We start from the raw sequence: 12,371 nt of genomic DNA on the forward strand, positions 1-12,371 counted from the left end.
GTGTTGAGGATGTGAGGGATCTCAGACAACTACCTACTTGAGGACTACTCGTGTCCTCAAGAACCGAAGACTGTGACAAGTTCCGTGAGATGTGAGGAATGCTCGTGTGGGCTCTTTTTCTCATACAGGAGGTATAGAGGCCAACCCAGAAAGCCTCATTTCCCCTGAAGTTTTCCTACTAGCTCCAAGGAAGCCATCACTGGAAAAGCCCAGCTACTTCTGCAGAAGGACAGATACCAATGTTCCACTTTCTCCTCAACAACTCAGAGGCATGGTCCATCTAGGAGACGTGATTGCTAAATGTCACTGGGCAAGGTGGAGACACAGAGGAGTGCCAGTGAGTGCCATGGGGTCACTGTTGGTGACTTAATCTCTGAGGTCCAGGACATTCAACTCTTGAGCTTGAGAACATGCTGGTTTACACCTTCACTGATGGTTGGTGGGAACAGTGTTTCAGCCTTGGGTACCAAGTTCTGAGGTTTGATGGGGGCTTGCTCTTGAAGTGTCACCTGCTGGTCACTGGCATGTCACAACCTGCATGGTCTGTTGGTCGCCCAACAGACTTCTCTTTTGCACAACAAGATTTCACCAGGACAGATCCCTACTTTGGAAGCATTCTGATCCTCTCGGAGGTTCTCAGAGAGCACTCTCCTGAGGCAGGTCTTAGGCCTGCACCTCCCCGATCAGCCCTCCGATGACTCCCTGTCTTCTGTGGTGTTTCAGATACAAAAACCCAAGAGGGGAACTGTCCAAGGCCTTGTTGTATGTAAAGATTCTTCTGACGCTAAAGCTATAGATGGTACATGGGGGCAAGGGTGGGAAGGAGGGGGCAGGGAGCGGGAGCAAGAGATAGAAGGAGTAAAAAATAAAAAATAAAAGTAGATTGGAGAGAAAAGTGGAGTGAGGACGGGGGTTGGCAAGGTGGCTGGGAAGCTTGGGGGGGCAGAAGACTGGAAACTGGTTTTTAGTAAAAGATAGCTTCTTACTTTAGGTTCGCAGGGGCTGCAGGAGACCACCAGACCCCAAAGGGCTATGAGCCTTCCACCCTGGGAACCCAGAACCTGACTTGGACTTACCTGCTGGTGGCTGTTGTGTGCAGCCTCCTCCTCGATGCTGTCGGTGAACTCGGTACTAGCATCTTCAGTATCGTCCCCTGCAGCTGCACCTGGAAGTGAGTCCAGAAGAAAAAGGTGACTCCTTTCACAGGTGGCTTTCAGATAGCAGCTACAATTACACTTTTTTTGCACCTGCCTCTGATTTCTTTCTTTCTCCGTATGCGTGACCCCCTAGCCAGCAGGGCTGAAGGCGGGACCAGTGTGCCAGATGTGTAGAAAAGCCTTTTTTGCTATCACTATTAGTATAACATTGGACTAACATACAACTTAAGTCTTAAAACCTTCTCTGGCTTTGACTGCACAGACCTGTACCCGAGAAGCTGGCTGTTAGATAGGGTGATCATCCCTCTCACCTATTTCCAGAAAGCCTGAATTATTCTCTGTCCTGCCAGTCTGGCAACGTAATGACTTTCTCTTCTGAGATATGGGCCCAACATGACTAATCTTTTCCCCCACTAATGAGTGCTCAGAGGGTCTGTATTTACTCGGGATTAAGGGCGCCCGACTTTTCTCATACTTTCCCATCTCTGGGATCAGTTGTGCATGGGGTGACAATCTCTCTGAAGAACATCCCTCTAGGGGCTTTGTGTCCTACAGAAGCTCAAGTCCAGTCAAGACTCAAGGCACAGAATGATTTGGGTGCTTCCTAATTCCTTCCTTTAACCTCCCTATCTCTCTCAAACTCTTGTTCAACGCCAACATCTTTTGCCTGAAGGGTTTCTTATACGTCTTTGTCCAAGAGGGTTTTAATATGTTCTTTGTTTCTTTCTTTCTTTTTTTTTTTAAGTTTATTTACACAGAGAGGGAGAGAGAGAGAGAGAGAGAGAGAGAGAGAGAGAGAGCATGCAAGCAGGGGAGGAGCAGAGAGAGAGGAAGAGACAGAATCCCAAGCAGGCTCCATGCTGTCAGTGGAGCACAATCTCACAAACGTTGAGATCATGACCTGAATAGAAATTAGGAGTTGGATGATCAACAGACTGAGCCACCCAGGCGCCCCATAATACATTCTTTTATTCCTTAAAGATGAACACCGTCACCCTAGAACACAAACATCTATGCCTTGCAATAAGGGACAAGTAGCTGAAGTTCATGGTCTGGGCAAAGGTCTTAGACAGTGTCGATCAACAGAACTTTCTGCAGTTCTATGGATGTGCTGCCCAATACAGCAGACATATGTGGCTACTGAGCACTTGCAATGTGGCTAGAATGATTAAGGAACTAAATTTTTAACTTAATTTAAAATAAAATTCAACTAGCCATACATGGCTAGTGGCTGCCATATTGGACAGAACAGAGCTAGGGCCTTTCCTCCTCTCCACATCTGTCTAATAAGAGACTGTCCATCCAATTTTAGATTAAGACCTGTGGCCCACATTACTCATTTCTTCTAAAAATGGAGGATTTATGATGGTTAATTCATTTTAACACCAAGGAAAATCTACCCTGATACTTCCTGGGTCTGTAGAACAGGTCTTACAGAACCTACCCAAGTTAGAGAAGCTTGAGATCTAGTTCTCACCTCCGCAACCAACCTATTAAAACTCCTCTTCTGACCACTGAGTAACCTGGGCCTGAAAGAGATTAGACGGTGGGTCCATGGTTATACAGCTGGTCCTGACAAGAGCTATGCCAAGAAGTCATGTCTTTGGACTTTCAGACAGAGGCAACTCACTATTCCTTCTGGTGACAGATTAGATCTTTGTTTCTTCTTCCAAGACCAAAGAACCTGCTTCTGAGCTCAGACCTCCATGGATGAAAGGCTCTGCACGAACAGTGACCATTCACTACCCTCGCTGCAGATAAGGTGAACAGGAGCAGTTCACACCTACATTCCATCTCTTGTCATCTGCAAGTTCAGGCCAGAGTGCTTGCCACGACCCAGGCCGATCTCGTTAAAGTATTAAAAGGTAGTAAGCATGCTGCCCTAACAACTTAATCTTATGACTCATTCCATGAATGTTGCGTTAACTTTGGACCGAGTTCCTGTACCCTGTACCATAAAGTGTGACCTACAAAGAGGTATATCCACCACTCAGCACTTTTGGAGATTCCCTGCCAGACAGTGTACAATAGGCATTTCCAATACTCCATCTTTCAAACCAGCCCCAGAACCGTGTCATCCACAATACTGGTTGTGGAAGAACACGCCCCCTACGCTTTGGCGACTCACTGAATCCGGGATGCTGATTCACTTGAGGACATCCCAATCCTATCATGCTTATTTTGGAAAATATTCCCTGTACCACAGTAGAGATCAGAATCTTTTATTTTTTTTCCCTGCAAAGAGAAGGAATGTCCCACTCAACGACAGATTAAGAAAATATAGTTTTCACATTGAGCTTTGGGCCAGAGAATGATCCTGTGGTTGAAGAAAGCTCAGCTGTAGGAGTTCAGGTCCTCCTTTCCATATTGTTCTTGGTGGCTTGGATGGCCATGCTGCCTCACATCCCCAGGGGATTCCTGTGCTAGGTTCCAGGAGTAAGGTAAGGGAGGACTAGAAAAAGTGACTGTCCCTGGTCTTAAAGGCTTTTATCTCACACTTTCTTCCCTCCACTTACCTTTGTCAGCCTTTCTGATGCCACATCTGCATTTTTAGGTAATCTTCTCTTTAATTCATTCAGGGACAGAATACCACAGTTTTGACTTCATCAGGAGTTAGATGGAGACAAAGTAAGAATGCCCATTTCATCCCAACATTCCATTACATAGGTGTTTTCCTTTTCTTATTCTTAGCTAGCTCAGCCTGCTCTAGCTCCGTTGGGGGAACTTCAATGGTTGCTCAGCCTTTTACCAATTTGAGTTAGAATGCTGAAAGCTTTGGGTGGGGGGGGGGGCTGGAATAAAGGTGAAAAAAATTTATAGAAAATATTGGAATAAGTTATCCTACGTAGAGCCCTGTAAGTTTACCCTAAACACCTTTCTTTCTGTTTTGTTTTTGTTTTTCGATCAATGATGATAAAAGAACTTCTCTTTTGTGAGGGAACACACTTTCCTAAGCTTTTACAATGCAACAAAATACTATCTTCCAAACTAACTTGGAATGCTCTAAATTTCTAACTTAAAGGCACTATACCTTATATTCACGAGCATACTGCTAATAATTTTACATACCCTGAAAACTAAGAGTCTGTCACTTCAAATTTAATTTTCTTCTCCAGGTTTTATCTCCAGGTTAAGTTTTATATGTTAGACTAGAAATTTTATTAAACATTTTTTTATTGGAGCCTTTGATGGTGGCTCTGAAATTTGAGAAATTGCAAATTTCTCTCTGTATTTGACATATATAATGGACGTGGTACCTAAAACTCCCCGTTAGGTTTAGAAAAGTATTTTCTCCCAGCTATCTGGCTTGATACAGTACACAGAAATAAAAGCCTCTAAAATACTTTAAATCCTTAAGTGAAAATTTTTTATGCATACGTATTCTTTTAATCATTGAAACAACAATTGAAATTTTTGTGGAACTTTGTAAGTTGAGGATGGCATAATTAATAAGAATATGGACTCTGGAGCCTGATTATCTAGATTAGATTTCTGCTTCTGTCCTTAGTTATGTGACTTTAGGCAAGTCACAACTTTCTGTAACTGTTTCACCTCTTCCTTAGGGTTAATGGTGATATCCACTCCATACAGTTGTAGTGAACTTCAAAGGATTTGCTGCTTTTGAAGTGCTTAGAACAGGGCTTGGCATACAGTGTGTACCCAATAAATATGGCCTTGAATCAATATTAGTATCATTGTTGGTAAACTGACATGGATCCATGGGCTGAAAAAAGGTGGCCCCAGAACATAAATGTAATCAGCAGAGAGAAATTTTATACCTAATGTTATTAACTGGAAGATCTTGATGGAGTCTATTCTGCACTTCCTTACTTCTGCTTCCCGTAACAGGAGGTTTGAAATAATACTTTTTGGTCTCTCTGCATCATAGGAGAGTTGCAAGAACAGAACTTGCAGCAAGGTAGGATGCATTCTTTTGAACAGGTCTTTTATAAATAGGACTCATCGTTATTACATTATAACTGCCTTACAACGCCATCATGTATGAATAAGCCTTAGGGGAAAGGTCATATAGTGTTATTTTCATTCTTCAGTAAAGGAGCCTAAACTGGGTTGTCCCCAAATTCTACTCTACAGTCATTATTGTTTCCCCTTTTAGCCATTTATATTCAACCAACAGAAAAGGAGTAATATTTCCCATATAGTTACTCAGAACATAGCAGGAGTCACATCTGATTTTGGAAGGGGACGGAAAGAGCAAGAACCGTACAGAAGAAGCAGGCGTGTGGTGCTAAGCCCTGGGGTGGTGTTGCCCTCAGTGCCAGGCCCTCGGACCAGATCCTCTGGGCCATCACACTTGCACTCTTAGGCACTCTGCCCTGCGCTCACCGCGAGAACTCTCGCATGTTCACATCATGAACCAGCTAAAATATCCCTGACTTAAATATTACGATGCTGTGTGACAAAAAAGGTCTCCTGTCAAACTGCCATTTCACCTGCATCCATTCCATTCTGAACCATAAAAAAATTGTAAGATTTCACATAGTCCTCTGCTGAGAAAATGCTTGGACTAGACAGATTCCGGATCTGATCTTGGAACAGAAGTAGCTAGAAAAGGAAACTGCCATCTGCGGTCAAGCTCCTTTAAGACATAACTTTGTCGTTAATCTGCAACATCCCTCAAGCAGTTTCCAGCTTGTAATTTATTCAGAAAGCATTTTCCAGTGACTTAAAATTCTGTAACATTAAGGAATTCCGCCTGCTCATGGCCTCTTTTTTGCCCCCTCAAAGAACACAAGAAGCGGGCCTTTCCCGGAACATTTGTGGGAATAGCACCACCCATCACGACAACTGGTTCCTCAAATCTCCATCCTGCTTGCTACTGCTCTCCTTCAGCAAGGAGACAAGAAAGAGTTTTTAAGGTAAAGTAGTTCACTTCACATTTCTGGGGGAAGCGTAATGCTGTTTCTTTTGTCTCACTTCCTTGAGAGAGAATAATCCAGGTTTCTTCCTCTTCCTTCCTTTAAATAAATACAAAAGCATTCACTGATCCCAGAGCCTTAACTTTGGCTTGGAATTTTAGTATAATAATGATCAAGGGATGGATTGTCCTATAAGGAAACAAACAAAAAAAGACATGAGCTTTCTCTACTTCTTCTCATAAATCTTCTCAAGAATGAAACCAAATAGTGACTGTTTGGCCTTTGATACTTTTATTGGATCGGTAACAATTTTCTGTGTCTCAACTAAAGTAGATAAATTCTAACACTTACGTATTTAAAATGTACACTCTCCATTTCAGCACAAATGTTAACACAGTTGAACACAGCACAGTGCCATGAATAAATGAACTTCCAGAGGAAAATGTACAGCTTGTTTTGGTGAAAAAATAGTCCTGTGAATAATCTACTGCCAAGTTATTGGATTGTTTAACATGCCACTTCCTTCTTCATTTAAACTGTTATGAGATCACTTCAGTTTTTCTCAACAGCCCTAGGATCAAAATTTTGTGTGATCAAAGTAAAGCTGTTTTTATTATCAAACTGAATACTTCATGGAAACAGATAGAAATTCATGATTTATAAAACATATTTGTACACACACACAGCTCTTAAAGTTTACAGATTGAGAGGTTGGTATTTTAGAGCAATGATTTTGTTAACTGCAGAAGGTAAGCACTACATATTAATGTTACACTAAAGGCAAAGCTAGCTACATGCATGTGCTAGACAATTCTGAGTTTTTAAAGGGAACAAGGAAGCCAATTTAGTTCATCTACTTAACACCCCTATTCTTCATATTATTTCCTAGCAAACATTTTCTTACTGAACTTTCTATATTTTATCCTTCTAGCTTTAGCAAAAGGAAAACAGTACGATAAATAAAAATTTTTATTTCTGGAATCTGACTTTAAACAACATGTTAAAGGGAAAGTAATGCCAAAAGAATTAGTACATCACTTTATAAGTTTAATCATTCTTTTTTGAAACCTGGTAAAATTCCCATTGTCCACTCTACGTGTTGTGATTCCCTACCACTACCCAACTTCCACTGGAAGCAAATTACAAGCAAAATTTTTATTTGGGAAACTCGTCCTGGCTCATGTGATTATACAGAAAGAAGTTGAGGACTTACCTTTTGTCAACACTCAGACTACTTAAAAGCAACATGTCTTCTAATTATAATAAAATTACTTAACAAAGTTATTACTCTAAATGTCTAGTGAGAGGGTATCTTAAATCCATATTCCAAAATGTTTTAAGACTCAGAAACTATTATCCTACAGAAATCACCCTGATGTATTTTCCCATGGACTCATTCCTCTGATTTCTTATTACCAGGTTACCCCACACAAGCTCCATATTCCTAGCTCCTCTTTCTATAGTCAAAATGGTTCTTTACTACTAAAGGCAGAAGAAAAGCTAAGTTTTAACTTGAAGAGAAAAGAGAGAAAATACTCGAGATGTTTGTATTTCACAGGATGTTAGTATCTGAAAAAGAAAGCTAATTGCACTTATTCCACCTCTGGTACCATTTCTACGAGCCAAGATGGATGATGGACTTTAAGGGCATGGGTCTCTAATATTTCATCCTAGCTTCCTAGGCAGTTTGTCACATTTCTGCCCAAACAGAACATGCGAGGGATCCTTTGCTGAGAATCGACATCTCGACCACAAGCCACTCTCTGGGATTTTTACTCCAAAAGTCTGGTTTGATGAGAGGAATGCTCGCTCTTCTGACTCCAGTCGTGATAAGTCGCCGAGGCAACCAATGCCCAGACCACACGCCCTTGTGAGACACCTTCAGTCTGGCTCCTCTCCATTCCATCCTGCGGATAAGCGGAGGCTGGAGCAACGTGGCAAGAGACCCCATGTCAAACTGGACATTCTGGGCCACCCGCTGGGCTGTGCCAGGAGCAGACAGCATTAACTACGCAGCGTTCTTGCTGAAGAGGCTTAGCCTGAATCTGAGCATGAGGTAGGGATCAGACAACTGCAGAATTTCGACCATCGAACAAGACATCGGGCCTGTCTTTCTTCAAACAGCCAGTGTCCACAGCACAAATAAGACGACAAAAAGGAGAAGAGATATCTTGGGTTCCAAAGGACTCAGAAGATTGTGCTATCGTAATTTTGTAGTCCTTTCGAACCCCAAACATCTCCTCACCTTTCTGTGGCTGTCTCTGGTGGTGGTGACACTTCCTTGTCTGTAGGGGACAGGCCAGATGTCTGGCTTGATGGTCTACATCCTGAAGGTGTCTGATCACTTCCTCCTGATTAAATTCAGGCTAACCTTTTTCCCGGGCGTTCCCTCCTGAATGCTGTGTGTCCCAGCCCCGCCCACCCAGAGACCCAGAGCCTCCAGTGTGCCATCACCATCATTGTGAGAGCAGCACTGGTTGCCTTCTATGGGGGGGCCTATCAGATCGTTCATGGTCTTCTGTTTGGGTGTGACATCTGAGAATGTGCGAAGATGCTGTCTCTAAAGTCTGTCTCTACAATGTTACCATCTTTTAGTGATCCCTGCAGTGTGTCACAACCGTATCTGTTTGTATGTTGGAAAAACTCTAGTTGTATCATCCTTGTGTATGTGTATTTGCTGGCATTGTGCTGTGGAAAAGAACACTTCCTCCCCGTTCTATATCATTAAAGTGTTTATTTTGACAATCACTGGGGACTGGTGAATTGCGTTTCCTTCAGGGCTCCACTCCATCACCATCGTGATGTAAATGTTCTTGGTTCTCTTCTGGTATTTAAGGCTGAGTCTCTGTATCTTTTAGGCTATATTTCTTTCCCCTCCGGGCAAGAGTACATATGTGTGTCTGGATGTGCATTAAAATATATTGCCTTGCTTTGTATGTTTGGTCGGGATGTAGACTGTAAATTGGTTTTCTCTCCATGGGATATAAATTGGCTTCTTTTGGTGGTGGGGAAGGTGTATGCAGCATCAGAGATTTTGCTCTTTTTCTCGAATATCTATTAGTTCTAGGGGTGCCTGGGTGGCTCAGTCAGTTAAGCGTCCACCTTTGGCTTAGTTAACGATCTCGCCATTCGTGATTCGAACCTCGATTCGAGGCGTCTACTGCCAGCACAGAGCCTGCTTAGCACAAAGCCCACTTCATATCCTCTGTCCTCCTCCCTCTGGCCTTCCCCCATGCACGTTCTCATTCTCCCTCAAAAATAAACATTAAAAAATAAACAAAATTTATATCTGTGAGGGTGGGTCTTAGCATTGTCTCTTCCCCTCTGCCTCTCCCAGGTATCTATGACTCCCTCTCTGCTCCTTTCTCAATATCTTTTATTCATTTCCATTCTGTTTGATGCTTTCATTTCTATACTCAGTGTTTCCTATGATTTGGGACAAATGTTGCCCTTATGACCCTTGTCGATCAGCCTCTTTATCAGAGAATTTCCTTTCTTCAGGGTTTTCCTAGTTCTACTAATTCTGGTTTCTCGTTTCTTATTTCTTGCCCATTTCTCTTTTAAGTTGTGTTTTTTTTTAAAGAAGAACTTTTTTTTTTTGTTTTTAAATGTTTTACTTATTTTAGAGAGAGTACAGGTGGGGAAGGGCCAGGGAGAAGAAGACAGAGGATCCAAAGCAGGCTCTGTGCTGACAGCTGCGAGCCCGATGTGGGGCTTGACCTCATGAACCATGATATCATGACCTCAGCCCAAGTCAGACACTCAACTGACTTAGCCAACCCAGGTGCCCCTTGAGTTGTGTGTTTCTTAAGTGACGGTTTATATTCTTCATATCTACAAATGCTTCGTTAGGTACATTAAATTCAGGCCAGAATGTCATTTTTTATAGTTTTCCTGGGTTTTGCGATGGCTGGAAGCTGAATTCTTTGACTGTTTCTGTTTCTGTTACCTTGGAATACATGTCTGCTATGCCACTTTCCCTTTCACGTGTCTGGGCTTTCTGGAAGGAGCAACAAAGTTCCTCGTAGGAACGAGTGAGTGCTCTGAGTGGCTTAGCGGACACCAGTGTCTGGATCTCTCTCTTTGGTGCAGTCATTCTAACAGATGTAAAGGTCTGAGGAGAGGCGGGGTGTGCCTTCTGCTCTTAGGATCCTGGCTTCTCCCAGTAGTACCTTTCACATCTACCAGTCGCTTCATTCTTTCTCTTCACCACAAGCCTCCACAGGATGCTACCTTCACCCAGGTCTGCCCCCTTGCAGTGGTGACTGTGCCTCCCCCAGAGCCCCTCCTCTGGCGCTCCACATCTTGCCACTTTCCTTCCAATCCCAGGAGCCCAAGCTGTCCTCAGCAGGCCTCAGGCACATTCTGAGCTATCCCCACTCTCTTTCTGCCATCATTCACCTGGGTTCCCTCCTGAAAAGCCCTCCCTACTGTCCTCTCCTCTAAGTGCATGGGCTGTGCTGACCCCTCTGGGGCCTCTGGCTCCCACACCTGGCTCAATGCCAACCAGCTGGAGTCCACAGTATTCTCCAGCCCCTGGCTATTTAGGGGCCAGGTAATGAGTGGTGTTACTGACTCTCTAGGTTAATCCCTCAGCTTGGAAGTATGTGTTGAGAGATTCAGCTGTCCTTATCCTGGGAAGGCCTGTGTGATAAAGATCCTTCTTTCTCAGATGCATTTCCCAGTCTCATTGTTATTTTGAATGAAGGTCTAAGAATGTTCAAAGTTATCACTCCTAATTTCCTCATGGCATTTTATTGCTCTTTTCTCAACTACCAGGCAGTATTAAATGTATGCTTACAATACTCATGCACTTGCAGGAGAAAAGGGAAAACATTTTATCAAACTTCTGAAGTATTGCCCAATATAGTTTGGCAGGTGGGGAAAATCCCTGGATAAAAGATGAGTTTGGAATGTAGGTTGTGATTCAGCTGTTTCTCCAATGCTGGTCCCTGTGCAGGGAGGATGGGGCAGGGCAGCCCTCCTGGGGCGCCCCCTGCGGCAATCACAGCCCACACACACTGTTCCCACGTTCCCACCAGAACCTGCACCGGGGACGGGCTGTGCATAATGGAGACGCTGCCTTCATTCATCTCCGCCCATCCTCATAGCCTCTCATGGCCCAGGCTTAATGCAAGGCCATGTCACACACATCACCCTCCTGAGACGCGTCTTAACCTGTCCCATCCCTGCCCCCACGGAAACCCAGACCTGGCTGTCAGTGTCTCTGACGCAGAGCTCTGCAGGGTTACCAGGGTGCCAGGCAGCCAAGTGAAGAGCCACCATGGGAACCCTAGTGAGAACAGAAATCGTCTGGGACCTCTCAGCCCTGATTGCTTTTCATGGAGCGTCTCCTGGAGACCTTGAGCTCCTGGAGGGGCTGGATGAGCCCTGGCTCTGCTCACACCACAAAGTGCACTGACAGGGTAGGAGCTGGCAGTCCTGCAGGGTCACAGGGGTCTTCGGGGCATCTCACAACTGTTCTCTTTACATTTATAACTGTTTCAAATAATTTGGTACAAAAGCAAAGAGGAAAGGGTGAGCACCATCCCTATTTAGTCCCTGATAGGACCGAGTGGAGAGCAGAGGACAGAGCCTGAGCTGATGAGGGTCTGATGTCCCACTGCGCACTGGCCGGGGGTCTTGGGAAAGTGGAGTGACCTTGCTGAGTCTCAGCACTCTCCGCTCTCATAGGACATGCACACCTGTGGGGAGTGTCCCTGTGAGGACTGAATGGATTCCCACACACAGCTTGCTGGTAAGCCCCTTGTGATCAATTTTGTTTTCTGCAAATAAGGTGGAGAAAGAGTTCCATTAAGCAGATTCCTCTCCACAAATGCTCACTCATGTAGCACAGGACAGAAATATAAGCAGAGTAATAACAGGTAATTGTGAGAGAAGTCATTCAGGACGGATTCAGTAGAGCCCTGGAAAAAATCACTGGGATTGCTTTCTTGAGCAAATAAATCTCCCTGATATGACAGGCCATCATCACAATATCCTAAGACAGATCTACACACACAGAAAATGTATCCCTTTTCCCAGAGATCCTGGGGAAGGACCTGGCTGCTTCCTAGAGCATTGCTGCAATGTTCAGGCTTTTTGCATCTGAATTGCCGAAGGTTAATGGTTTTGAGGAATCAGCCATTGAGATTAAACTGACGATTGGAATCTACACACCATCAAAGCAGAATAATCTTCAAAGCTGCAGAGAACCTGGGGCTGTTCATGGGGTCAGGAAGTTCCAGGGCCCTGCCTTGCTGCAGAGAAACATACAACGTATGATAGACGTAGTGCTGTCCTGGTTCTCAGCTGACTTGAGACAAGAAGAAAA

General features: G+C 44.0%; 1 protein-coding gene across 1 annotated transcript in view; it reads right to left on the minus strand.

Annotated features, from left to right (window-relative positions):
- Positions 1-11,130, minus strand: part of LOC115519781 (phosphodiesterase 4D interacting protein) — a 51,128-nt gene extending 39,998 nt beyond the window's left edge. Inside the window, 2 exon segments of the mRNA XM_030323664.1 lie at positions 1,077-1,197; positions 11,069-11,130. Coding sequence (XP_030179524.1) covers positions 1,077-1,197; positions 11,069-11,130 — 183 coding nt within the window.
- Between the last annotated feature and the right edge of the window lie 1,241 nt (positions 11,131-12,371).

Source organism: Lynx canadensis, chromosome C1 (genome assembly GCF_007474595.2).
Source record: "Lynx canadensis isolate LIC74 chromosome C1, mLynCan4.pri.v2, whole genome shotgun sequence".
In the NCBI taxonomy this organism is placed as follows: domain Eukaryota; kingdom Metazoa; phylum Chordata; class Mammalia; order Carnivora; family Felidae; genus Lynx; species Lynx canadensis.